The sequence below is a fragment of the Musa acuminata genome, chromosome BXJ2-7 (assembly GCF_036884655.1).
Source record: "Musa acuminata AAA Group cultivar baxijiao chromosome BXJ2-7, Cavendish_Baxijiao_AAA, whole genome shotgun sequence".
NCBI classification, from domain to species: Eukaryota; Viridiplantae; Streptophyta; class Magnoliopsida; order Zingiberales; family Musaceae; genus Musa; species Musa acuminata.
Window position 1 is genome coordinate 8635767 of NC_088344.1, and position 27236 is coordinate 8663002.

Below are 27236 nucleotides of genomic sequence, written 5' to 3' on the forward strand. Positions count from 1 at the left end.
GCGATGTTACTTGATCGTGCTACTTATCCCCTTTTCTTCCTCCCGAAAACCCCATTTTGCTGTGGGTTAGGATATGCATCATGATTCAGTGAAGCCAAGTCTTATAAGGCGGCACAGTCAACACTTTCAAGTACACAAAATTCTGCAATCGAATCTGTGGAGTTACAGTTACACAGCATGAAACCAATGATGGCGTTGCCAAGAATATATTTGGATACTTCGAAGGATGCCTGCGAGTCACCAAGTTTTACATCAGCTACAGGAAGATAACAGCACGAGTGAGCACGTGCGTACACTGCAAACCAGGAATGGTAACGTAAGAAGACGATTCAAATATATAGGAGGAGAACGACGAGCCAAAAGGAAAGCTTGCACCCAAAGCTAATAATTGATGAATCTTCCTCCCATTCTAACACTGACGGCGTGATGGTGTGTGAGAAAGGAAAAGGTGTTCTTGGGTCTATCTGGACACGTGACTCTCACTTGATTCAGACATTTTTAATTGTAGCTGAACCTTTTCCCTCTTTTATTACGGAAACGACGACTCAGCTTCACTGCCCCCTTACAATAGGAAACCATTGCGACATGGATTTACTTCCCAAAAAAAAAAAGAGAGACAGAGAGAGCCGAGCGAGAAAAGTGTGTGTGCGCGTGTGAAATCCACTGCTGCCAAGCTGGTCCAATAATTCCCAGCTGAAGGCATGCAGAAAAAGAAAAGTAATGAAGTCAAATTGTTAATTCCTCGGACTGTCTTCTTCTTCTTCCTCCTCCTCCTCCTCCTCAGAAGCTCCAAAGCGCAGGGAATTCATCAAAAACCTCATTCCCATCGTGTTCGTTGATGCCGGCGGTACCGTCCTGAGGCGGCATCGGCGCTCCGGCCGCAGGGAAAACCCCGTACAAGAAGTCCTCGTAGAGCAACGGGAAGTCCGCATTGTCGTCCATCGCCATGAACCTGACGAACGACTCGTCGAGCTCCTGGTTGTCGTCCGTCACGATACCGTCCGAAGCCCCCGACGCCGAGGCCGCCGGCGGAGTCCCGTTGGCGTGGCGGGCGGCCGCGGCCTGGATCTGGTCGTGGGAAAGCGCCCCCCCGGCGGGGCCGTCCCTGGGTAGCTGGTCGGGGAAGTTGACGCGGGCGGCGTCGCCGCGGAGGAAGAAGGCGGCGGCGTCGAACGCCCGGGCCGCCTTCTCGGGGGCGTCGTACGACCCCAGCCAGATCCTTTCCCGGCTCCGCGGCAGGCGGATCTCCGACACCCACTTCCCCCACCGCCGCTTCCGCACCCCCAGGTACCTAACCTCGCCGCCCCGCTCGCTCTCCCCCGCCGCCGCCTTCCCCCCCTCCGGCTTCATAGTTGGTGGGGTGCTGACACGTGGCCGCCTCCTGTCTTCCCGGTCTCTTGCTTTTGCTCCAATCCGACACACTGAGGACGGGACGGGAAGAGCGGGGTGCGGCATTTAAGCTACAAGACGCTGAGGGCCTGGCAATCGCTGAGGTGGACCGCGTGGACTCGCGAGGCGGGCGTGGTCCGACCCAAGACACGAGCAACGCCGCGGCAACGTGTGCGAAAGAAAGTTCGCAACGTGCGCGATTACGTGCCCATCTTTAATATTTCTCTCCACACCCAAACCAAAACCCACTATTCCTAAACGTCCTGATTAGTGCCACGTGTTACTTCGATCAAGATCCACTTTGGGTTTACACGAGATGAGTGTCCTAAACTTATTTGTGGGAGGGGCAGCAGCGCCGCGTTATGACGCGGACTTGGGTCCAAAGACACGTCCAATGGTATTCGAGTCAGACTATGCCACGGACAGAGTTAATTCTCATAATGGTATATAAATATCTTGCATTGGGAGTGCCCTTTCTTGGAGGGAACTGATCGAGATTTTAATTTTCTAATAAATTAAATACATAGCAATATTTGGCAATGGACAGGTGTCGATAACTAACTCGACAGAGTGCTTTATTAAGTGTGCCGTGCCGCGTGTCAGCCGCCGAGGCATCTCATCGCTGTGGGTTTGGCGTCTCGCTAACCGACGCTTCTCAGCTGATCCATTTCGACCCCTTCCGCCTCTTCCGCCTCCTCAGGGTTTTTGCACCAAAAAAGAAACCCTAATTTCGACGGATCGAAGCGTTTTACGTCGTATGAAGATTCGGTTAGGGCTTGCGAGTTCGATTCTCTGTAGAAATTTTGTCGTGCGACGTTTTTCCCCAATTTCTTGTAGGTAAAAGGATCTTTATTTCCCCCATTTTCTTACGTAGAAATGGCTTGTATGAGGGAGGAGTGAGATGAGTCGGGCGCACTGGTGAACCCCTAACACGGTGGCGAGTGGAGCGGAGGCGACGGTTATCTGCAGATGCAGTTCGAGCAAGAGCAGGATCTTGTCGTACACGACGGTACCGGCAACGATGGTTCCGAGGGTCCTCCCAGGTGCGTAAAATATCTGGCCTTTCGGAGCTTCTTTTTATTTTTTATTCTTGATGAAATAGTAGAAAAATAAAGTTGTTCAAGATTTTGAACCTGGTAGATGGACCCAGTTAATGACTGTTGATCTTGCAAGGAAACTTGTCTCGCAATCCTGTTGTTGTACATGTTTGCCGGATTTGTTGAATACAGTTCTTGTTTCTTTTCCTTTTTTTTTTCGCCCTTATTCTTGGAGATCTGCATTGACGTTTAATTTAATTTATATAGAGGTGTTTACTAGTTTCATGGTAACTAAGACGGAGGCTAAGTAAAATATTCTTGAACTGCATGGGTAATTGTTTTTGCTAAATTTATGTCGACGAAATCTATACATGATGTGCAAAATCTTGAAAAAATAGGACGCAATGCAACATATCTGGTGTGTCAATGAATAATAACAGGTTTAAGTAGCAAGCTGAAGCTATTCATCATGAAGGTAACTTCTCTCATAATAGTTACTTCAACAATATAGATAAGATCATAAGATATCAATTGTTTTTATTGCTGCAGTAAGATCATCAGTTTATTTTCAGATTAATGTTTAATACAAAAGATATAAACGATCAACATCTAAGTGAATTAAAATTCTACCAAGAATTGTACACTAAGTATTGTTAAGTATTTCTGAAACTATCCTGTCCTTTTAATAATTATAAAAAAATGGATGCTTAAGAGTGATGTTTGTTCCTTTTGGGCACTACAACAGCTGACAAAGTGTCAAACAAAGTTGTCTGTTCCAAACATTTCCTAGGAGTAGACGACATTATATTGGTTCCCGTCACTCAAACTCTTGAAGAAGATTCTTTTGTTGACTGACTGATTACCATTGTTGTATTTTGAATCCGACACATATCCAATAAAAATCTTACGAGCGTCTTATCAGATGTACCCGGTATATGTGTTTCTTAGATGTTCATTATATGGTTGTGATAAGAAAGAATTATCTTTCTTTTCATCTGTAAGAATTGATTCACTGGATCAAGGTATCATCCAGCAGATTTTGAAAGGATTGTATGAGTTGCAACTGGCCTGAAATATTTAAGTTCTTGGCTAGGATACATTCCGGTGAGAGAAACCTACTAGGACACAAAGATTTCTAGGCTAGCAGTTATTGCAAGACAAAGAAACCTGACAATAAAGCAAGTGGTGCTAGATGATGTGTGTCTGGCAATATTGTAGTGTGACTAGCTGTGTGACAGCCATCTGATACTTTCACTATTGTATCTATTATATCTCTGTTCACTTTTATATTGCTTCTGTATAACTTGGTTCTCTGCAAGAAAACAGCAGTTGGCAGAACAAACTATGATGTTGCAAATTTTCATGCATGTTTATCTTTTCTTCTCCTCAGTTATCATGATAACAGTATGAGCTATATTCTCTTATATGAAGATGCACATGATTGCATCCAAAGGAACAGTAAGATCTAGCATCTGAATCTGTACATGTTTGTAGAAGAAATGTACAATCTTCTACATGAATGCTTTTTGCCTTTATGTCCATATCTTGTGTGATCACTTAATTGTCTATTGAACTTGCTCAGATGCCTTCGGTGTGGCATTAGTGCAAATGCAACACCACATATGCGCCGTGGGCCCGAGGGACCAAGGACTCTTTGTAATGCATGTGGGATTGCTTGGACAAAGGTAGGTAATTCAATTTTTCTCATTCTTTCTTTTGTCTGTTTCAGTTTAGATACTTGTATAATCTTTTTGGTTCAGCATTATATTTTCCTTATATATATATTACTTTCATAAATAATGCGTCATTATTCTTGACAAGTTGGAACGTCAAAGATGTGGCATATACACATGCATATTAGATCTAACTTGGCATTTGTAAATTTCTTAACCAGTATCCATCATTTAACTTGCAAATGAAGCTATACCTACAGCTTGCATATGTCTCACCCTGAAGACACATAATGCAGGACCAAAGACGATGATTTGCTAAAGCTATTGCAGACCTTTGAAGAGTGGACCCGGGGACCAAGGAGACTAATTAATATGTTACGCAACATGGAAAGACCGTAAACTAGACATGATTTGCAGGAATATAAGCGCCTGATAAGTATAGTTATTTGGATGGCTATTTTAAAACATCCTAGAGGGTTACTGTTAATTTATTCTTTGGTAATAAGTTGAACTGAAGCAGGACGAACAACAAATGAAAGAATCTATAACTCAGATCAATCAAGTTTATAATGTTGTTCAAACATTGAGCCTTCTAATTCAGTAGATTTCCAATTTAATATTAATATATGTCGAAAAATATTAATCAGAGCAGTAACAGGGGCCAGACGTAGCAGAAATTTACTTCAATGAGAAATTGCAATATATGCTTCTCAAATTGCATGTTACTTATGATTCCTTCATAACAAACCTAGATAATGCATGGATTGCTAAAGAAAGCAGTAGCATAGCTGCAAATTGACAGATTTTAATTTTTTTTGGCAAAGGTAAGTGTTGAAGATGGGTTTTGATACTAGGACCTTGCAATAATCTTACCAAGTCCTTACCAACTGAGATATCTAGAAACTTGTGAATGCTACAATTTGTAGTATGAGAGTTCGAACCATCAACCTAGAGTAAGTGAGGAAGGTACACCACACTAAACTAATGTTGTCTGTGTTAAATTGATGAAATTAGTATCGTATAACAGAGTTCTAGAGAAAATGATTAAGTTTAAGAGTCTTATGAATTGGTTTTGCTGTTTTGGAGCCTGTGCTAGAATCTAGAATCCATGTCCCACATTTAAGAAAACGAAAGTATGGAGATCTATTAAATAAAATATTATGGATTAAATAGTGTTCAAAAGTCGATTAAACATGTTTTATGTATAATATAATTCAGTAGATAATACTAAAATAAGCACCAAAGTATGTGCATATTCCCACATGTTCTTTTTCTTGTTATTCTTCTTCTTTTTCCTCTTGCTCTTCTTCTTCTTAATAGTTGAATGAGGATCTATGCCTGGCTCTAATGGGATTGTGAAGAGCAAATGGAACTAGTTGTTATTTGATGGGAATTCCTAATATCAACTTGGAATTAGTCAATTTATCTATGATTAATTGATCTAAGCTGATTCAAGTAGGTTGACTCAAGGACTAAAATACAATATGTATACTGGTTGGTATCGACCGATATTTACTGGTCCTACAGCCAATTGAGAGGTAAACCTGGAAAATTTACCTAGTTTGATCCGATATGGACTGTATTATGCAGTGAGCTTATGATATTTGGTTTACCAAGCTGTAAGCAAACTAGTATGAAGAAAATTAGCGGTAAGCCTACCATGTAGTATTGATTATCTTTTTTTAAAAACTTATAACAGCTGTTTTGTTTTTATTTTTCTTTAATTTAACTTTTTCTTCTTCTCTGTCTTTTGTTTTTCAACTCTTTCTCCCCTCATTCCCCCTGATGTGTGGTTGCCACCTCCTCCTCCCCCCTCCTCCCCTCTTCTCTCCCTTTCTCTTTGGTCCAGGGAGTACTAATCCATATTGAATGTCAGTACGTCGGTCCATAAAGATACTGTATCAGTCTGACCTCCAAAAGAGTGGCATCGGTTTGAGATTTTAATCCTTGGATTGGCTGATCCTGTCTAATCTCAACCAATTTAAGACACTAGACTGGTACCCTCCCATTAAATCACAAGTTTTAGCAGCAAATGTAGCCAATCTTAGTCTAGATTAATCGAACCTTACAGAAATTGATCGATTATGTAAAACATGATATAAAATAGACATCAAGCTAATACCAGGACTTAAGAGTGTGGATCAAGACATAACAAAGAAGGCTATCAAATCTTTTCAATAGTCATCTGTTTTTCATATTTTCTTATTCTGTGCTACCCATCCTTACATCTCCCAGTCTTACCAACAAAATTACTTTCTCTTGCTCCAGAATAGCTTGGATTATCTTATCAGTCTATGATCCACCTGGCCAACTTCTTCATATTCAAGGGCAACAACATTTCACAAATCTTAATCTACTTATTGTGTCTCTCGTATCTTGCTCTTATACTTATATAGCTTTTAGGAACTGCTAGTTTCTTGAAGTTCTTGAGTAACTGCATTCAATTATATGGGCATTTAGCGTCATTCTCGTCCATGCACTGTTTTTGATCTGTTTCTGTCTCCCCAAATTCTTTTCTAAGCTGATGAACCATTATAGAGTTTGCATAAACAGGGTAAAATGAGGAGAATGGTTGACCCAAATGGCCCTTTGAGTGAGGTCACAATGGCAAAATTGGTGCCGGAAATTGATATGGAATTCGAAAGCGAAGAGAAGGCATATGAGTTCTACAATAAGTATGCTGGACATGTTGGTTTTAGTGTGCGAAAAAGTTCTTCGGATAAATCATCTGAAAATGTTACTAGATCTAGAACTTTTGTTTGCTCAAGACAAGGGTTTCGTAAGGACAAAAAAGGTGCAAAAGAAGTAAAGAGGCCCAGGCCAGAAACAAGAATAGGATGCCCTGCACGAATGACCATTAAAATTACACCAAGTGGTAAATACCGAATAACAGAATTTATAGCAGACCACAACCATCAGCCAGCACCACCTTCAACAACACACATGTTAAGATCTCAAAGGATAACCATTGAGCTTCAGGCTGCTGAAGCAGATTTGTCAGATGATTCTGGGACAACTCCAAAATCTACCAATGAGACTGCTCCAAGGCCAATTGGCGGCCCTAGAAATGTCATGTTTCTTCCTGCAGATTACAAGAATAACCTCCGATCAAAGCGAATGAAAGCCATGCAGATGGGTGATGCTGGAGCTGTACTAAAGTATCTGCAGAGCATGCAGCTTGATGACCCTTCCTTCTTCTATGCTATTCAGGTAGATGAGGATGATAGATTGACTAACATTTTCTGGGCAGACTCAAAATCTATAATGGACTTTAACTGCTTTGGTGATGTCGTGTGCTTGGACATGACTTACAAAATAAATGGATATGGTAGGCCCTTGGCACCATTCCTTGGTGTGAATCATCATAAACAAACAACTATATTTGGTGCTGCATTGCTGTATGATGAATCAATAGATTCTTTCAAGTGGTTATTCGAGACCTTTAAGATTGGGATGCGTGGAAAGCAACCAAAGACCATATTGACAGATCAATCCATGGCAATAAGTGGTGCAGTAGCTTCAGTCTGGCCAGGCACTAATCATCGACATTGTGTGTGGCATGTTTACCAGAATGCTGTTAGAAATCTAAATCATGTATTCCAAGGTTCAAAAACCTTTTCAAAAGATTTTAGCAAGTGTATCTATGATTGCGAGGAAGAGGAGGAATTCATGTTAGCATGGAGAGCAATGTTGGATAAATATGATCTCAAAAATAATGAATGGTTAGGCAAGTTATTTGAGGACAGGGACAAATGGGCTTTACCTTATGGTCGAGACATATATTGTGCTGACATGAAAAGCACTCTGCAGAATGAAAGCTTGAGTAGCGTGCTAAAGAAATACTTGAGTCCTCAGTTAGACCTCTTATCCTTTTTTAAGCAATACGAGAGAGTGTTGGATGAACATCGCTATGCAGAGTTACAAGCTGATTTTCATGCTAGTCAAAGCTTCCCAAGAATACCTCCCTCGAAGTTGCTCAAACAAGCTGCAAATCTATATACACCTGTGGTCTTTGAAATATTTAGGAAGGAGTTTGAGATGTTCATGGATTCTATGTTGTTTGGTTGTGGTGAGGTTGAGAGTATATATGAGTACAGAGTTGCTGTCACCGATAAACCCAAAGAACACTATGTTAGATTTGACTCTCGAGATTGTTCTGCCTACTGCAGTTGTAAGAAGTTTGAGTTTGTGGGGATTCAATGTTGTCATGTGCTAAAGGTGCTCGACTTCAGAAACATCAAAGAATTGCCTCTTAAGTACTTCTTAAAGAGGTGGAAAAAGGATGCTAAGTCTTCTAATGAAGGCAACAATTGGGTGATTACAAGTGAGAGTGATCCCAAGACCCCCACAAGCTCATCCCTGATTGTTCCAGTGACATCCTATTCACAACAGCAGGGTTTTCATGGCTCAAGTCAATTTAGTCAAGTAAGTTCACTGAGGGTAAAATTTGGCTTGCTTGATCCTGGCCTTTTCTTTAGCTTATGGCTTAATTGAATTGCAGGATCCTTCTGTCTCAGACTTGCATCAACATTCATTTCCTGCCAGCACTCAGTTAAATCAGGTAATAACTGTGGTCTAAAATTTGTAATGAAGAAAAAAGAAATTGATATTGTGTATATTCTGATGCTATACATCTGCGATCTAAATTCTTGTTACACGATGAACTAGGTTGTTTTGAACCTCGGTATATTGGTGCTTTGTGACAATGTTGGTGTGATATCTGCTTTTTCTTGCGCTAGGATAATGATTAGGAAAATACCATGCAGTTATTCTGTTTGTATTCAATTTGCAGTTGGATCAGATTGCAGCTTATGAGCATTGTTTTTCCAATATGATATATGTAGGGATATTCAGCTGCAAGTATGCACTCCCCAGCATTTCTTGGGAGTTCCCATGTGAACAATCGGACAAATGATGAAGGCCATTGAGACATTCAGATCTCTGTCTGAATTACCTGAGTATGAGTAGTTTAGAATTCCTATATGAAGTGATGTAAGCCTATGATCTAGATTCAGATGATGGTATTGCCTTATCTCCATTGGCTGACATGGGTTTCATGATTTGCTTTGTGGGTTCAGGTTGCTTTTGCTGCACAAACACATGGGCGCAAGGTCTTCAGTATCCCATGGAAATTCCTTTTGGATGCTTGATTGAAGTGCCTTGAGATAAGAATCGTGTTAGGGTACAGATGACATAACAAAATGATCCCCCCTGCAAATAGTAAATAAACTACGTACATCATGGCAGATATTCTTGTTGTCATGGATGCTAGTGTTGTACTTTGGCCTTATGCCTAGGTTTCATGTTCACGGTTATGTTAATTAGTTTGCCATACGCTTGAGCATGGAGACATATATTGTAAATGGTGTTATCACTTGGGCATTTGATTGGCGTATCTAGTTTGGGGAGATCATTTTTGGTCTTTGATATGGATAATATTAGTGTTGTAGCAGTCATCTTTTCCTGCATTAGTACATTAGGAGACTCTTTTGAAAGCATCATTTCATCTTTTAGAAAGTCTGATCTGAATGCTCCTCTTGTTTCTTCATATTGGACTGATCCCAACTCAATCAACTAAAATTTCCTCGGCTTCCATCATGGTTTATTATCGTACTTTTCAGATCTTTCTGGTATAAAATAGATCTCACTGGCTTCTAAAAGCAGTTTCTGAAATTGGAGAAAAATGTTTGATTAAGTTCATAGCAATTAACAAGATAGTTGGGTGCAGTTTGTAGTTGAGATGGTGTCTATTAATGGTGACTCATCCATTTGGAATAATTTGCTTGTGCTCTTAAGGATTTACAGCTTCTGTGCAGGTCATATGGACAAGCACCCATCGAGCTATCTGAAGACATGGGCATATGAACAGGCAAGCTGTTGGCAAGGTTTCCTACGTTATCAGGATGATGCTATGTACCAGATAAATGAGTGCTTAAAGATCAACATTGACGATAACAATGGAGGATGGTGTTTGATCTGCTCTGTAATGACAAGGAGTGTAAGTTGCGCTATCAATGCTTAAAGAGGAGCCTAGTACAGAAGTCAGGGATATAATGATCCCATGATAATATTAAAGGTTTCAAAAGCTTCATAAGGAGTGTAGAACCATGTAAGCTGCAATTCAGTGGCTTCTATGACAACAAGGAACATGCTTGATGATTGTAGTTGTCAGTTGGGTCAATGAATTCCCAATTCCTTCCTTGCAGCTAGATTCTCTGCATGATAGTTGGAAATCATATGGAATGATAATTTGGGACACATACTAAATCATTGAGGAACTGTGACTGTGGAATTGATGATTAGGAATCATATTGTGTCTTTGGGGAACTGTAAACTCTCATCCTTGTTTACTTTTTCGGTCCAAGATCAGGTTTCTAGTGTAGGACAAAGCTCCAATGTGATTTACTGTCAACAGTGGATGGGGTTCTTATGTATCATGCTGTTGAGTTAGCAGGATGAGTCTAGATTAGAAGATATGGAGGTTACATTGGTTCATATATATATATGTATATGTATGTATAGATAGACTTTATTTATGAGCAAGTTTTCCTGAACCAAAGGTTGAGAGAAATTGAAGACCAATCAAAGGTAAGACTTTTTCTTTTTTTCTTCTTAAATAAAAGAGGAGCTGCACATAAATTCAATAGTACAGGCCCTAAAAAGTCAAATACATACACAACCTTGTTCTTGGAGCCTCACAATAGTCTCCAAAGAAAAAAAAAAAGGTTAGAGTCTTCTTGCCCTATGGTGACAGTCATCTTGCTATGCTTTATAGCTTCTTTTGGACCCTCCAAAGTTGTTCAAACCTCTGCCTTTTTAGCTTGGCATGACCATGGTGGCCTGTGAGCAAGTAAGCTCCACTGGTTCTGCCTCTTCATCACCAGACTTCAAGAGACTTGGTTATGGCCACTTGAAGATATAGATGCAGCATTGGTTGGTGGAGATATTAATCATCTACAGTGATTACTGTGAAATCATAAATTAGCTTTAGTTCACTGAATGGCTCATTGCTGACAAACAACATATTCAATTATTGTGATCTCTATCCAGTGGCCTGATTGAATTGCATCACAATCAATCATTTATTTTTGTACTAGTCTCACTCATCAAGGGGTTGCACAGTCTGTGATCATGTGAGCAGAACATGTCTCATGAAGAAACTTCCTTTTATGCCCAGTCATCCTTCAAAGTGTTGTGCCATCTTGTGGCAGATGATTAAAGCTAGAGCTGCTAGACTCTTGTTCTCAAGTCTTCACCTCTGTTCTTGTCAGTGTAAGCCAGCCACATGCCTAGCAATTTGAATGGGACATGCATTGATGATACCTCCTTTGCTTCTCCTTTGCACTACACCTTTGTCTAAACCACCTATCATTGGGTCATGACCCAGATGTTTGGCTTTTGTTTCCTTCTGGTTTTGCAAGTTTGCAAGCTTTATACACTAGACATCTGTGTTTAGAGCCTTGAATAAAAGGTGAGTATGAGATGGATTTAAGAACACTAATAAAATTCCCCAGATAATGATTCTCTTGGTCTTCAATTGTAGTTTGGTGGATGTTGATGCTGTTGGAAAACTTCTGGCACTTGCCATGGTAATAATGTCTCACAAAAGCCTTTGGAGATGAGGTTTTCTGCAGCATTTTGTTTTACCATTTCAATACAAAAAGCTCTTGGTGGTTCACAAATCATGTGAGTGAAAAGAATTTAGCAGAACAGTTGAGACACCCCATGGATTCTTGAGAATCCATCCACAAAGTTGATATGATTCAAACATGACACTTGTTATTGTGAAAAAGGCCTTGAGATATCCTGCTTTCATGTTTAGTATATAAAGTCCAATTTCTCTGCCTTTGCTCTTAGCACTACTGATAAACTTCACTTTTGTAAACCTTCCTCTTTGTACTTACTTCTCTCTTTCATGTTATATATTTAGTGTTCTTATTTGCCTCCTTCTGACCCTATTAACTCTGGTTAGCTAGCCTTGATTAGGTTGCTAATAGGATAATAGGAAGGATTGACATGACAATGACATCAAGGACATGGATGGGATTATGTGATCTAACTTTGCATGCTTAATTGTAGTTATTTTTAAGATCATTGCTGGTTGTTATGGATTAATCACTCTTCATTGGTCATATTAATTATGTGGTTACACTCCATCATCATATTTATTGGAGATGAAAGGGGAGATGAATCTATCTCCCAAGCCATCAAATCTTTCCTTGCAGTACAAGTGGTAATTGTTGATTGTTAAGCCACATAATCATCCATTAAATAACAGTTAGTTGGATTAAGACAACAACTAATATGGATTAAGACAAAATTATTCCTATCCAACTAAACAATAGTTCTTTGTCATTTATTTATTATAATCCCTGCCTAGTATTTTTTTTATTATAATGATGGTTATATCATTAAACAATGCGATCGTCTGCCTTAATTTAGATTGATTGTTATGATAATAAAACAGTGTTTGGATAAGAACAATTGTCCTTTTCTCTATATGTATGATATGCTAATCAAAGGTAGCCATGACAGCCAATTAATTAATTCTATTAATCATAATAATTGAATAATGGATATTTTTATATCTCATGTTATTTTTTTCTTCATTATTGTTATTATTATTATTATTATTATTAGTACTTACTATTACTAATTATTGTTTACCCTCCAACCGATCTCTTCCCGTCTTCCTCTCTCTCCTTTCTTCGTTTCAATGTTTGCTCCCTCCATCGCTCGTATCCTACAAGTATATATATAGAGGCCGAGAGAGGAGACGAGAGAGAACCGGAAACCACCAACACCGACGCCTGTACGATTCTCATTGTTCGTCGGTTGAATAGATTGGAGATCGAGCTCGCGGATCGATCCTTCTTGGACGAAAGGTGAGTTGGTGGCGCGATCCGGTGGGTCTGGGTGCGGCAGTGGGGGGGAGTTCTTGGTTCTTGTTTCTTGATGCTCCGTGTGGTTGGCGTTTTGGGACTTTGGGCTTAATCAGATGGGGGTCTTTGTTTCTTTGCCATGGATGTGGAAGAATTTTGGCTTTTTCGGCGGGGGTTCGATCGGGAGTTGGATGCCGTACTGGTTTTCTTCTGGTGCATCTGAGAAATCTTTCGATCTTGATGTCGGTTGTTTTGGGTTTCCCAAGGGTTTTTGTGATGTGATTTGGGTTTCCCTTTTTGAATTCTTGTACGGTTCTGATGGTTTGGGGGTTGGAACAGGGAGCTCATGAGGTGGCGGACCATGGAGGAGGAGGCAGCATTTTGACATCGAGAGATGGATTCCGACATTCTTCTTGACCATGCATTATTCCAGCTCTCGCCAAGACGCTCGCGGTGAGAATTGCTGTCTTGATCTTTTTTTGTCATCGGTGAATTTTCCCTTATTCTGGAATAATATCACATATTGCAGGTGCGAATTATTCGTATCTGGAGGTGGGAAAACCGAGAAAATTGCTTCAGGGTTCTTGAAGCCATTCCTCGCCCATTTGAAAGTATCAGAAGAACAATCTGCAGAGGCAGTTGATTCGATAAAGCTTATTGTTGATAGGAGGACGAAAGATGGAACATGGTTTAAGAAAGGAACCGTCGAAAGGTTGGACATAGAGTGTCTGATAAAATCCTTATTTGTTGGATGGTTAGGTTTATCCTGTAATGTATTATGTTTCTTTTTGGCGGGTGGTTTCCAAAAGCCTTTGCAGAGATTTCTTATTGGCAAATCCTTGCTACAGGTTTGTTCGATTCGTTCGTGAACCAGAGGTTCTGGAATTTGTCAATACATTTGATGCAGAAATGTCACAGCTGGAAGGGGCCAAGAAAACATATTTGCAGGTGATGAACTTCATGCTGTTCCTCTTTTGTTGGATTCATAAGTGACTCCTTTGTGTCATCTTTCTGAAGCCTCATAACCTTCCTATTCAGAATGCAGGAGTTCCAGTTTCTGGTTCAATGGGTATGTCTTTTTGCATGCTATTACAGTATCATGAATTCTTGATGAGTAATTATGTTTGACCTAGCTTTGGTATTGCTTTTTCTCTGCGAGAGTACCCGCCTAGAACTTGAAGAAAACCTTGAAAATTATTTAACAATACTCTTCTAATCAATCCTTTGCATAACCTTGCTAAGTCACACTTTATATGCAGGATAATTTGCCATGCTAAAGAATAGAGTACTAACAGATGTTTATACTTCTACCATTCCCTTGCCATGCCATTCTAATATATCAAAGTAGCTAAGTACCATAGTTGCTAATTGTCTAGAAATTTATAGTGTTTCCTTTATTATGATTGTGCAGCTTGTATATTGGGTTTGCACCTTTGTTCTCATGCATATATAATATATATGCAGTATCTATATGATGAAAATTTTGTAGACAAGAATTTTTGCAGGTTGTTTAAAGTTTGACAGCAAGTAAATCAGCATATATAAGTAGGTGGTCATTTCACCGTTGACGTTTACTTGAAAAAATAGTTTTAAATTTAGTTTAACTTTATCCAATGCTTGACTGTTAATTAGTATCTCCTATATTGTCTTTCTCTAAACTTTATGATCAAGAAGACGTGTGGTCTAGGTGTTAAGGGTCTATATTTTATATGAAGATTGTTAAGTAACAGTTATTTAAGCCGGAGGTAAAGGAGAATGACATTCAGTGTGCAACATGCCCTAGAATGTATAGCAATGGTTGCCTACTTTGTGGAAACAAGAACTGGATAGATCTCTTAATTGGGAATTAAAGGTATCCCCCAGACCTCCTTTTTTTTCATTATTGCATTCTTTCACCTATTCTTGCAATTGATGCATATAATTAAACATGACAAGATGTATCAGTATTTAATGTTGGTATGAAATAATACTTTTATTTTTGAAATGATCTCTGAAGTTAATTTTGTATGATCTGTAAGATTGTAATGCTATATCTCTCTCTCTCTCTCTTGTGGAACATCCTAAGCATCTTAATTTACAATGAAACATTTGGTGGTTTTATTCTAAGAAATCATTTTTTTGAAAGTATTTCTGTATAAGTAGTATCAACATGTTAATACAAAATTCTCTTTGGACTTCTACTCAGGTGAAAATGGAACAACTACAGAAGCATCTGTGGATATAACAAAGTAAGTTTCCCTTCTCATTCTCAAAGGCTCAAATCAGAATGATGTCAAATTTTTAATGGATTTAGTATTATCTTATTCATGTAGCTTTCATTTTCTTTCCTTAGAAAGTTTGTAATTCTGAGCAAGAGATTCACCGCACAGCAAATATGAAAGCTATTAAATAATACAAATGTAATCTACATTTTTGTTGTTTCTATGCCCCGCTTATCAGTTCTAATGGACTTCCTTATACAAATAGTAATGGCATCATTGATTAGTTTGATCGGTGAAACATTATGTTAAAGAAACTAGGGTTTTGAATACTGGTCTATACCGATGTACCGAGCTCTGCTCGTTATAGTATGTACTGGTATGTATCATCGGTGTGCTAGAGCGTATTGACGGTACACCCTAAAACCTTAAAAATACTTTCACCTACCACGCAAGGGCGTACCGATCGATACGCCTTGGTAACGGTCGAAATCTGAGGCGGTACTGGTCGGTATGTCTCGGTACCGGTCAAAACACTGGTACCGCCCGGTAGAGGGCAGCCTGCGTACCAGAATCCCCTTGGACCGGTATGTGTCACCCGTATCGGGCGGTACACTTCGAAATTGAGAACCGTGAAAGAAATCGAGTAATATTGGGCTAAGGTTCTGCCTTTCTACTTCCCTACTTTCTCAATAGGGAATTCCATTCATTATCTATGGCAGTATTGCAGTTGATTTAGGAATTCAGTTCTTGTTGAAAAGTGGCCATGTGATTACCCTGTTCTCATCACTGTTCAAGCACTCCTTAATCATAGTGCAAAAAGGGTTCAAATTCATGCAAAGAAAAGCTTTTTTAGTGTGGAGAGGATGGTAATTTGGTTGTTTGAGAGTCCTAATTTTGTAGGAATTGGAGCTATTGGTCCATTTAAGAGATCTATGGGAGAATCAACAGGGTGTACATTTATTTTACTGAAGAAAGGTTTTTTATTGGCCATCTTGCCCTAATTTATCCTGTCTCCTCTCTTTCTCATATATTTCGCTCTCTTCTATCTTTTTTATTTTCATGCACTGTTTTTGTTTTCCTGTGCCAGAAATTCAGCAGCCTACTGGTGTCTAATTCATATCTTTTGACTTTATTGCCAGTAGCACCATTTTTCATCAACTGATATGACATTTGGTATGCGCTAAGGGTAATGACAATATACTCCCTACTTTTTTGTACTCAGGAACGAGCTTCTTAGAGCCATTGAAGTGCGGCTTGTTGCAGTTAAGCAGGATCTGACCAAAGCTTGTTGTTGGGCATCATCTGCTGGGTTTACCCCTAAAAATGTCTCAGAGCTTCTTCATTTTGCAGATTATTTTGGTGCAGATCACCTAAAGTAAGTTACGAAGCTCTCAGCATAATGTTGTTTTCTGCTCAGCCAAAAGGAAAAAATGGTTTGCTTGCTTCTTATGTGTTGGTTTGATGTTGGAGGAAATGAAATATTATCTGATGTAGTTTTGCAGATCTGATACTTTGATATTGATGCTTATTTTTAGCACTGATAAATAATTATCTAAATTCTCACTAGATGCGTGCCATGCCAAATCTGTGCATCTTGGTTCCAGTTCACAATCATTAGAAACACAATTGCTTAGATTTTTCCACAAGCATATACATCTATGCCAGAATTTTATGGCAAGATTTTTGGACTCACCATTTGGATAATGATTAAGTGTCCTAGGCAATTGCACTTTTTTTTCATCAAACATCCATTTTAACTAATAATCACTTGGTAGTTGTTAATCATGATGAGTTGGGTAGTCATTTTTAATGTCTTAAGATGAATTCATGTTGATATATATGATACTGATGTCTCCTTGGTAGCCCATGGAAGCATACAATAGGAGGGACCTTGTCTCTTCAATTTGATCAGAGCTGTATGCATATACTGCTTTATATTTATCCAAACAGAAGCCATCCTATTGACCTTGTCATGTAACCAAACATATTATCTCATCCCAAGTGATCCGGATCATGTGATCTTTGAGTTGGGTTGTTGAACTGGACCTAGGACACATGGACGTGTGCAACTGTTCAATCCAAGTTCTCATGGAGGATAACCAGTACTACATGTTGCTATTTCTTAGATGTACCACCTTGAAATTTGGCCTGGTGAATTTATGCTGAGTGGTGCAGCCTAGTCATATAGTTAAGTTTCCTGTTGCAGCATAGTTGCATGGGCCAACTTATAACTATGGTGATGCTATGATGTGGCCTAATCTTAGACCCCATTCCATCAGCTCTTGACATAGCTAGGGCTAATTAGGCCCTTAATCAATATTTCTAACTAATCAAGGGGTTCCACAGCTTCGTGCAGCAGTATGGTATGCTTGGTCAGCAAAATGTAACCTAAAAGAACCTTATCTAGCTTGGATGAGTTTAACTTCACTTGGTACAAAGTGTCTTAATCAAAGGAAAACTCCCAGATATGTGATAGGAAAGGAGAAGTAGAACAATTTTTTCTCAAGATTCTTTTTATCAAATAGAAAATACTATGACAAATTAGACCTTCTTACCAAGTACTAAAGTTAGGTTTAGATTTATATTTTTATTTCATTTTTAGTATATTCTTGTTCTTATTTTAGAAAGTTTGAAGATTCGTATCATGAGTCTATTTGATGTATAAGAATCATAGTATGATCATAGTTTATGTTAAACAAGTTGTTTAACCATTAGGAATTAAATTTAGAGAGTTCTAGATGTTTATTTTTGTTGGAAATATACATGGTTGATGAGATTTCCACAGGACAAATGTTTTTTGCTCACAGGACCTTTTATTTAGCAATGTACATAAAAGGATGCAAGCCTTAGGGCTCATCCTTTATTTTACCTTCTATTCTATAAACATAAATGTGATAAGAAAAGGATTAATAAAGTCGAGTTAGAAAAAACAAGGGTTAATCATGTTTTCTGACTTTGTCCTATCAGTAATAAGTTTTACTTTTTTTCTATTTTAGTATTTTGGATGTATTTTCGTTATTAATTTTAGTTGATGTTTTGGACAATTGTAAAGTTCAATTTTCAGTCTCTTTGATGTCATGTAAAAGAAAAAAAGAGTCCCTTTGATGTCCAATAGTCCTAATATGGTTGAAGTATATGTTAAACAATTTTTTAGCAATTAGAAGTCATATTTGGAGAGTTCTAAGAGTTTTGAGGTCTATTTTGATCGGATTCTGAGAAGATGTTTTCAGAAATACATTTTTTCCCCCCACAAAGCCTCTTAATTGGGTATATAAACAAGTGGTTGTAAGTTCTTGAGGCATACATGAGAAATTGATTATTTTCTTTTATGCAATTAATTTGTTTAATTTAAAATAATTAATATCTTTCTTCCCTTCATTTTTGAGGCATTTTTCTTCTTGAATTGGAGAAAGTCCTAATAAGAGGGTCATATCTTATCATGTGAGTGTTGTCTCAGACATTGTCCGGATGATGTCCAATGCAGCTATAAGAAATGATTTTTCATATGAAAGAAACATAATGCTTAAAAGAACAACTAGCCATCACTTTCAGGCTACTTTCTTCCAGAAATTATGGTCTTAAGTTGGGAATGAGCTGAAGAATATTTTTGTTCTGTGGAATGGTATGTTTATTGATATGGTAGTGGTTGAATATTGAAAATGAATCATTCTTGATGCAAGTTAATTTGAATTGCTGGGAGATGTATATGTAGAAAGTATATAGTATGGTTACCCATGATAACCTTCCAAATTACACAAGAAGTTTCCACTTCTTTTTCTTTTTCCAAACTTATTTAGAAGTTATTAAATGTTCAAAGATTTATCTTTTTATATGTTGGAGATTATTAGTCCAAAAGAATTTGCCAAGTTCTCTACTTGTTCTTGCCAATTTCTGTTCCCTTTTACCTGATAATTTGGTGATAGAAATGATATTGGTGCTGTTTGTAATGGCTACAGTGAGGCATGCACTAAATTCATTTCACTTTGCCAAAAGCACCCTGATCTTTTTAGTCTTCAGCACCTGCCTTGGTCACTGCCTCTGCCACTTAAAAGCCTTGGCGTCTCATCCTCCTCTGGCTCAGATGTCTCACTAGATGAGCCAGAAGATGAGCCCAAGGTTGGTGGTAAACCACCTGATAGTGGGGGCCTTCATCTCCACAAACACAACAATAGCCAACCAGCACAGATAAATACGGCAGAGTTGCTGTGCCCATATCCACAACTCAAACCTATCCAGCAGCATTTTGTGGATAGAACTGTTGGGAATGTGGTGGACTCTATTCCTGCTGCATCATTCACCAAGCCAGCTCAACAGGATGAAGGAGGCTCTAGGCGTCTTAGCGTGCAGGACCGCATCAGTCTCTTTGAGAGCAAGCAGAAAGAACAGTCTGTGAGTTTGAGAAATATCAGCACTATTGTTGGAATTAAGAGGGCAGTGGCAGGAAAAGGAGAACCTAGGAGAATCCCTTCTGATGTCTCAGATAAGTCAGTGTTGAGGAGATGGTCTGCTGCTAGTGACATGAGTATAGATCTTAGCAGCAGCAGTTGTAGCAGCTTCAATGATGAGAAAGACAGTGGGAGTGCTTCTGGAACTCCTACATCTGCAAACTTGCAGTTTCAATCCAGCAATAGAATCCAAGAGGGAGTGGCCAGTGGGTTGACAGATACAATGACCGTGCAGTCTCAGTTGAGTCCTAAAGCATGCATAGCTATCACACCTTGCCAGTTTCATCCCCAATTCCAAACTCTATCTAAAGATAGAGATCATGCCAAGGAAGAAGTTGACAAGACCCTGATGACCCCATCAGAACCTGCCTTTCCTAAGGAGCAGATCAAGCATATAATACCTGCTTCCCAAAGTGGTAAGATTTTTTGTCAATTAAATAATCAAGATGTTTTTGGCACCCAACAAGATGGCATTTTGGAATCAGGTAATTGTGCTGGATTGAAATGTCATGCCGTCTGTCACCCACAGTTTGAAACCACCTCAGTGGATTATGTCCAAGCAAACGACCATGTGATTTTGCAAGCCACATCACAATCTGTATCAGCAGCAGAGGAAAAAGCAGGGCTGAGAGATCAAGAAAGTTCCAGGACTCGAACTGGGAAGATCTCCTCACACCCAGATGGTGTTCGAGTGAACTATCAACCAACATTATCTACCCAACTCCAAATTTTTGCAAAAAAACCTGATGATGCTCAAGTGGGAACCAAAGATCCATCAGATTTTCAGATTAACTCAAGCGCTTTATCAGGTATATATTTGGAGTCCCACCCCCAGTGGACACCTCTAAGTAAACCAGTGGGAGCTGATTCGAGTGGAATAGTTGTTTCTGAGCAACCTTTTGGTCCCATTCTAGTCAAGGAAAAAGGAGATTTGGATCACCTAGGTATAAATTTGAAGGATCAATCATCGTCTTCTGATTGTCCAAACAAGTTTCAGAGTGAAACAATACACTCTGAAAGATATAGTTTGCCTGTTTTTCCAGTGAGGGATGCAAAAGAGTGCATGGAGTTACTTGATCCACCTTCTATGTGTTCAGCAGAGCAGATTCAGATGGTGAGTTCACTTAAAGGAGGAAATCAAAAGCTGAACAATGAACTTCAACTGAAGGCTAATGAATTGGAAAACCTTTTTGCTGAACACAAGCTCAGAATTCAGAAGGATCAGGCATCAACCTTTCAGAGGAGTTCAGATGCCCACCAAGATCATGTACTTAAGGCTTTGGAGAAAGGACATGCAATTCCAGTTCAATTGCCTGAGAGGAAGTTTGTGAAGGAAGCTTCCAAGAAGGAAGTTGAATTTGATGCTAATTTGCTGTCAAATATGGTAAATAATAGGAAATTTGATAATAACATATGCCAAGGATTTGACAATAAATCAGATGATTTTAGAGGAAAATTCTATGATAAATATATGCAAAAAAGGAATGCAAAACTATTAGAAGAGTGGAAATCAAAAAGGCCTCAGAAAGAAGCAAAGATGAAAGCATTGCATGACAACCTAGAACATACTCTGGCTAAGATGCGAGCTAAATTTATAGGATCTGCTAATGGACAATATTTGAGATCTTTTAGCTGTTCTTCAGTTTTATGAAACAAATATCAGGTATTGACTTAAATTTTTCCTGTTTTTCCTGAATGAAAAATCTCTATCTTCAATTTTGTCTCAATTCACCATACTCGAGCTGTAGGTGGTTAGCTTTTAATTTTGCAACTAATGTTCAAGAGGTTTTCAAGATTGGCTTCATGTACATGCTCAAGTTCGTGATCAAACATAAGAATATTTGGTGTGTTCGAGAAAATTATTGCGTGGTCTTGATTTTTATGCTGTAAATTAGGCACATGGATTTCAATTTTAACACATTAAATATGAAAAAACAAAGTGTTTAGCACATAATTATTCTAGCTCTCAAGTGATAAAAAAGAAATAATTGTCTTGGTTATTCTTGGTCATTTCTTAGTATGAACAAGAGATATTGCCTTGCATAGAGCTCTATGACCAGAAAAGACTTTGTAGCCAAACCCAAATAATTAGGACATTATCTTGTTGTTTTTTGATGTGAAGCTATCTTGGAGAAAGGGCATAAAAGTAAGTGCATCATAACTATTTTAATTGTGCTTATCTTAAGTATAATTCTTTTAGCTTCCTTTTCCCCTGTTGGCACCATTGGGTTAGCAATTTCTTTGACTTCATCATTGATTTTATCAGAGGAGCTGAAGACTACTGATGATAACAAGATCAGAACATCTGTACAAATTAATACTTTCCAAGAAATGTCCTCCTGTGATTTATCCAGTGATGATTTATCTACTGATATCTATTCTAAAGGCACTTTCTCCAAGATGCTTTGATGTGCTACAAATTTGTCTTCTCCACCCATCAAACATCAATAGGATCAACCCATAATCTCGGGTCAGCCCCCATAAGATCCAGTACCCAAAATCTTTTGCAGAAGCAGCTCCTAAATTATCTGACTTCTGAGGGAAAAACACAAAGTCATCATCATTAAATAGCAGAATAACTACATGAGTGCAGCAAAGAACCTGTTTTTGGAGCAAGAGCATCACTGGAGCAAGAGCATCACTGAAGAACCTTGCTAATGAGAGCAAGCCACATAAATCACAATCCAGAGAAAGGGAGTCCCGCCAAGGATCCTTTCAACTCTCATTTCTGATAATGGATATTCCAAGGAGCAAAAAACTAGGCTAGTTTCTGTAAAAGTTCAGACAGGTGCAGTATTCCAAACTCCAAACCACTTTTGAGTCAATATTGCTGGCCCTGATTCAGAGGCTGGTATGACTAAATTTAAAGATTATGCTTTCTGAGTTACACAAGAATTGAAAGGATCTCCAAAATGTAATTGATCAGGAAAAGATGATTCACCTGACATGATTAAAAATGAAGAAGAATTGAAGAGAAAATTTTCTGCAGGGAAACTTGGCCTAATCAGTTCTCATGTTGAGTTAGACAACAAGCCAAGGCACATGCAAGAATTTGGAACTTAGTTATTTTGGGATCTGTCTCAAAGGTGGAGTATGACACTGGTTTTGTTTTGCCACACATGCAAGAATTGGGAAGTTAGTTATTTCAAATTTGTCCCAAAAGTGGAATATGATACTAGTTTTGTTTCACCCATGTCTGCTATTTTAACAGGAAACATACAAGAGTCACTAGAAGGTGCTTCATCATGGATACATCATAAATTTTCTTATGCACATGAGGCATCAGATATTGAAGCTTATGTAGATTCACTTGTGGGAAGTTTGGCTTCATGGAATTCCTACTTGTTGAATCAAATGGACTCTGATTCTTTTCGAACGAGAGAATCAAGGAAGTGCTTAGTTTCTCATTGCTGCTAATGCATCCCAGCTAGGACACATGGATTTGGAGGAAGAATGGGGAAGTAAAGTCTGTAAAACAGAAGGGGGGGGGGGGGGGCGGAGAGAGGATGCACGGGGTATGTCTCAACTCTCAACAATTTTTAAAGGTGATGACAACACAGATGGTTGTGATGTAGCAGCAGATCCATGCAATGGCTTGACAAAGAGAATGGCTACCTTTTTGCAAATGATGGGTCCAATGGAGTTGAGAGGTATCATGTTTTCTATTTAATTGTTTATTTATTGTTCTTTGATTAATCTGATTGTGTTACTCTTTGTTTTTTAACTGATTGATAACTTTGATTCTCGATCTGTAATTGCAATTTTCTCTGTGTCATCTTTCTTGCTTTTACTATGATCTTTTTGATTTTAAGCAATCAATTTGAATGACTCTTTAGACTGAGTGATGCCTATTTCCGGAAATGACTTTTTTAGGGTATAAATGAGCCAAGCTAGTGGGAACTTGCTTATCTGAAGCTCAGCGTAATGCTTGTGGAGGCTAAAATTAGCTGAGATGGCAAGACCGGTCTAACTTAAAACTACTCCATCCATTGATTCTAGCTCAGGTGGTCTAATTTAACGTCAACCTTACCCCAAGCTGCTTATGTTCAGCTTTCTAAAGGACTGCCAGCAAACTGGTGTCACCTATGGACCTTTCATTTACTAATCTTTATAAGATATTATGACATAATTTTCTTCCGCAGGACATACTACTAATAGAAACAAAATATTTTTTAGAACAATTAGAAGGGAGTCTGACTTATATGACTTTCACCATTAAGGGATCTGGTGATATTTAGAAATGTTATCAGTAGTAACGTGGTAACCTTGGTATTCCATTAAAGCTTGAACTCACATTTACTTATTTTCTGATGGTTAAACATAATTTGCCTTTGTTAAATTTTAATCATTAGAATGAATGCCATGTCCTAAATTTTCTAGATGAAGAACCTCTCATCAAATTAAATGTCAAGCCTGAGATGAGTAACAAGCTTGATCTTTTCATTACTGCTGGTGTAAATGTTGGTTTAGCTTTCACATGCATATTAGGAGAGATTATTAGGTTGTTTAGATTGTGCTTTCTTTTCTGTTCAAGAATAAATGTAGAATAAGAGTCCAATGGAGGAATTAGTTTAGACTGATTCTAATAAATGTTCTTGTTATAGTCTATGTGACAGTTCTTTTTCTGTTTCTGGCTTTGTTACAACATTGCATGTGTGAGATGCTAATTGATTGATCCTTATTCAAATCCAGCTTCTGTTTTGAATATATGTTGATGATTTTGTTCTCAATGTGTTTCGTTTTATTACCTTAATTAATTAGTTTAGCTGTGTTCTAGAAAAGAAATATGCATCTACAAGTTCTATCGATGTAAAAGATTTGTACGGTTGTCCAGTCATTAGTGTTAGATTACAGAAGTGTGTCTAATGAGTTTTGTATGATTACATTTTTACATTAATACGAGCAAATTTATCACTCAATCATATACAATATAAACCTAATTGGTATATTTATTTACTAATGATATTGTTTTAATAGATGAGATTTTAAATGAAATTAATTCTAAATTTAAGTTATGAAGACAACCCTTATAAATTATATTTTAAATATATTAGAACTAAGTAATACAAAAAAGTTTTATTAAGTAAAAATCTTAAATATCTTGAATTATTTATTTTGTAGATATTGATAAATATATTATTCATCAATAGTTTTGTGATTAATAAAAAAAAAGAGATTGTTGTTAAACCCATAACATTTTATGAATCTGAGTGGTAGTTAAAAAAAAATAACGAATATAAAGGGTTTGTACTGTTGAAATAAGAATATTGAGATAGATGCTTGAAATTAGTATGAAAAATAAGAAAAAAATATTTTATGATTTTTTTATATCTTCATGTGCTAAGGAAATCTATAAATGCTGTGGTTAGAAAAAATGAAATAATTATTATTAGTGGCGGAGAGGATAAGTAGAAGTCCTAAAAAAAATATTTCTTATGCATCGTCAATCTGTACAAAATTAGTACCCTCTTTCATTCTTATAAGCAGTCTATATAATTTTAGAACGATATTCATATGATGCTTTTGTATTATTATTTAAATATTACTTATCATGTTATCTCAGCGAGGATGTTAACTAACCAACCTTTGGCTGTCAGGTTAAAATCCAATCGGTGTCACCATAATTGCTGTGGGTTAAAACCAAAGTCTACTCGTTGCAAGTGAGTACGGTTTAATCTGGAACAGAAGAAAGGAGACATCACCAGAGCTAGCGATTCTGAATTAATACTAGTTGGCGAAGACGTTTATACTTTCAACAAAGATATCAAAGAAATTATATTTTTATAGTACAAGAACAAGATACCACTTGTCTTACGAAAATACTAAGCCATGGCATGCAGTGCTACGGTCTTTTCCCACCATTTTAGCTCTATGGTAGGCAAGGCTTCATTACTAAAACAAAGAATATAACATAGTGAGGGCCATCGAGTTACTTAATCAAAAACATAATACCAGGATCCATCCACCTTGATCATGAAGGAAGTGAAAACTGAATAGGGCAACGACTGAAGACATTTCAAGATGCTCCCAACAATCAATCGTCCCCTGGTTCATCAAGCGCACATCATTACTGTGTCAAACAATTGAGTTTCTATCCAAAACCAGTGCCCCTAGCGTGGTAAACAACAATACACTGTAACCCTAGATAGTAGATAGATACAACTCAGATGCTTCAGCTAACTGGCCCCTGACAAGGATCGTCCGCGAAAGAACCCGTCCTACAGATCACGGAAACGCAGCACATAGTCATCACATAAAGAAAAATCAAAGAAACCGAAGTTCGTTCTCGATCAAGATTACCCTGGCGACGATGAGAGGCGGAATTCCGGCTTCATGGGCGTCTTCCCATTGCCGCCCCACGTCAGATTTCCATCATTAATCACCGGCACCAGCAACCTGGAAGAGGGTAAAACGGGAAGATCATCGAACTCACAAGCTCTTAGAGAGAGAGAGAGAGAGAGGGAGAGGGTTTGATACTCTGCCTGTGCCGTGGCAGGAGGCCGATGAGGTGGAGACGGCAGTGGAGGAGAGGTGGGAGAGGAGAGGGAGGAGGACGAGTGACAGTTATTGTTATCACCGCCCTCTTGCTTAACCCTTCAATCCAAGAAACCACCGGCAAAGTAGCAAAATAAGCGGAGGGATTGGAGATATATATATATATACCGCACCCGTAGGTTACCGCACGCCGTTTGAGGCTGAAGGGCCTCCGGAAAAATTAAAATCGCCCAAAAAGGGTTGGAAGACCGAGATCTTACAATAACCGCGGTCACCGCACTCTCTTCAACAACTTGGGCCGAGCGGGCTGCTAATACGTATGGGTCAGGTATTGACTCTGTTTGAAGCCCACGGTCTGAGACTTATTCTGATTTAGTTTGGCCCATATGACTCGGCCCAATAAATAAATGTGCAGACTAAACGTGCCGCACTCTTCAACAAATTGAACCGAGCCACACCTACAGTAAATAAAAGCAGAGTCATAAAACATTTAGGGGCATTCCGAGAATTGAACTCGGGACCTCTCGCACCCTAAGCGAGAATCATACCACTAGACCAAATGCCCTTTGATGAACATTTGTTGCGTAATGTTATTGGTATGTTCGATAAAGAATCCGAAGTTCATCTCAAAGCTTTTAACATGATAACAAAAGTTGTCATTCATGTAACTTAACCTTCTTAGTAAACGAATGTGATACGATCACAAGTGATATCTTCGCCTTCAAGTGGCCTCTAAACTATATCATCATAGATGGTACACAAATTCGAGACAAGAACATATAATTGGTAGATTAGGAGCAATGCATGGTCAAAAGGTGAGGGAAAACATACCTGCACAATAATTTCTTAAGTAGGCTTCCAGCAATGTTCTCTGTCAATTTGTTTCCTCCGTTATGTGAACTTTATAACACACAAAAGGTCGGTAAGAATCCTTGAAAACTGATCATGAAAGTTAGATAAAATCAAAGCATATTTTTGGAGATCATACAGACGCCTACTTGCTCATCATGGGTTATAAGGTATTGGAGTATGCTTGCCTGTATTGACCCAAGTCCGCTTGGAGACTTCAGCGTCAAGAGCTATAAAGAAACTTTCTGCTTTCCCCACTAGAAAC

The 27236-nt window shown here is 38.5% G+C and overlaps 3 protein-coding genes, 1 long non-coding RNA gene and 1 other non-coding gene across 19 annotated transcripts; 2 read left to right on the forward strand and 3 right to left on the reverse strand.

The window, feature by feature from the left end:
• Positions 1-780: 780 nt before the first annotated feature.
• On the reverse strand, positions 781-1455 carry LOC135618061 (ethylene-responsive transcription factor ERF017-like). Its single transcript, XM_065118962.1, has one exon. The coding sequence runs from the start codon at positions 1453-1455 to the stop codon at positions 781-783; it is 675 nt and encodes a 224-aa protein (XP_064975034.1).
• Positions 1456-1997: 542 nt separating this feature from the next.
• LOC103991402 (protein FAR1-RELATED SEQUENCE 5) lies at positions 1998-10308 on the forward strand. Of its 9 annotated transcripts, none has more exons than XM_009410845.3 (8): positions 1998-2157; positions 2264-2432; positions 4009-4111; positions 6638-8524; positions 8601-8660; positions 8944-9091; positions 9178-9319; positions 9905-10308. In XM_009410845.3, exons 2-6 carry the CDS (start codon positions 2359-2361, stop codon positions 9025-9027), a joined length of 2208 nt encoding a protein of 735 aa, XP_009409120.1. In that variant the 5' UTR covers positions 1998-2157; positions 2264-2358; the 3' UTR covers positions 9028-9091; positions 9178-9319; positions 9905-10308. The 9 variants fall into 9 exon arrangements, with proteins under 9 accessions (XP_009409120.1, XP_064972987.1, XP_009409122.1 ...); XM_065116915.1 differs by having other exon boundaries at positions 9916-10308; XM_009410847.3 differs by having other exon boundaries at positions 9178-9281.
• Positions 10309-12781: 2473 nt separating this feature from the next.
• LOC135583174 (uncharacterized) lies at positions 12782-25499 on the forward strand. Of its 5 annotated transcripts, XM_065116921.1 has the most exons (11): positions 12782-12984; positions 13321-13434; positions 13511-13693; positions 13830-13929; positions 13999-14050; positions 15167-15209; positions 16405-16557; positions 19139-21290; positions 21894-22713; positions 22839-23277; positions 25225-25499. In XM_065116921.1, the coding sequence occupies exons 2-8, from the start codon at positions 13376-13378 to the stop codon at positions 21276-21278; spliced, it is 2730 nt and encodes a 909-aa protein (XP_064972993.1). In that variant the 5' UTR covers positions 12782-12984; positions 13321-13375; the 3' UTR covers positions 21279-21290; positions 21894-22713; positions 22839-23277; positions 25225-25499. The 5 variants fall into 5 exon arrangements, with proteins under 5 accessions (XP_064972993.1, XP_064972992.1, XP_064972994.1 ...); XM_065116920.1 differs by having other exon boundaries at positions 21894-23277; XM_065116922.1 differs by lacking the exon at positions 21894-22713.
• On the reverse strand, positions 25378-27225 carry LOC135617042 (uncharacterized). Of its 3 annotated transcripts, none has more exons than XR_010488594.1 (4): positions 26954-27225; positions 25928-26580; positions 25594-25845; positions 25378-25519 (listed from the first exon to the last, which is right to left on the reverse strand). It is a non-coding gene; the product is annotated as an uncharacterized LOC135617042 (long non-coding RNA). The 3 variants fall into 3 exon arrangements; XR_010488593.1 differs by lacking the exon at positions 25378-25519 and having other exon boundaries at positions 25535-25845; positions 25928-26023; positions 26110-26580; XR_010488592.1 differs by lacking the exon at positions 25378-25519 and having other exon boundaries at positions 25535-25845.
• TRNAP-AGG (transfer RNA proline (anticodon AGG)) lies at positions 26616-26687 on the reverse strand. The gene has a single exon. It is a non-coding gene; the product is annotated as a tRNA-Pro (tRNA).
• Positions 27226-27236: the final 11 nt, after the last annotated feature.

Coding starts and splice junctions, on each gene's coding strand:
- LOC135618061 (XM_065118962.1), bottom strand. CDS start 1,455: ATGCCGCACCCCGCTCTTCCCGTCCCGTCCTCAGTGTGTCGGATTGGA.
- LOC103991402 (XM_009410845.3), top strand. CDS start 2,359: ATGCAGTTCGAGCAAGAGCAGGATCTTGTCGTACACGACGGTACCGGC. Junction 4,112..6,637: donor GTGGGATTGCTTGGACAAAG/GTAGGTAATTCA, acceptor GAACCATTATAG/AGTTTGCATAAACAGGGTAA. Junction 8,661..8,943: donor CCAGCACTCAGTTAAATCAG/GTAATAACTGTG, acceptor TGATATATGTAG/GGATATTCAGCTGCAAGTAT.
- LOC135583174 (XM_065116920.1), top strand. CDS start 13,376: ATGGATTCCGACATTCTTCTTGACCATGCATTATTCCAGCTCTCGCCA. Junction 13,435..13,510: donor CTCTCGCCAAGACGCTCGCG/GTGAGAATTGCT, acceptor CACATATTGCAG/GTGCGAATTATTCGTATCTG. Junction 13,930..13,998: donor CCAAGAAAACATATTTGCAG/GTGATGAACTTC, acceptor ATCTTTCTGAAG/CCTCATAACCTTCCTATTCA.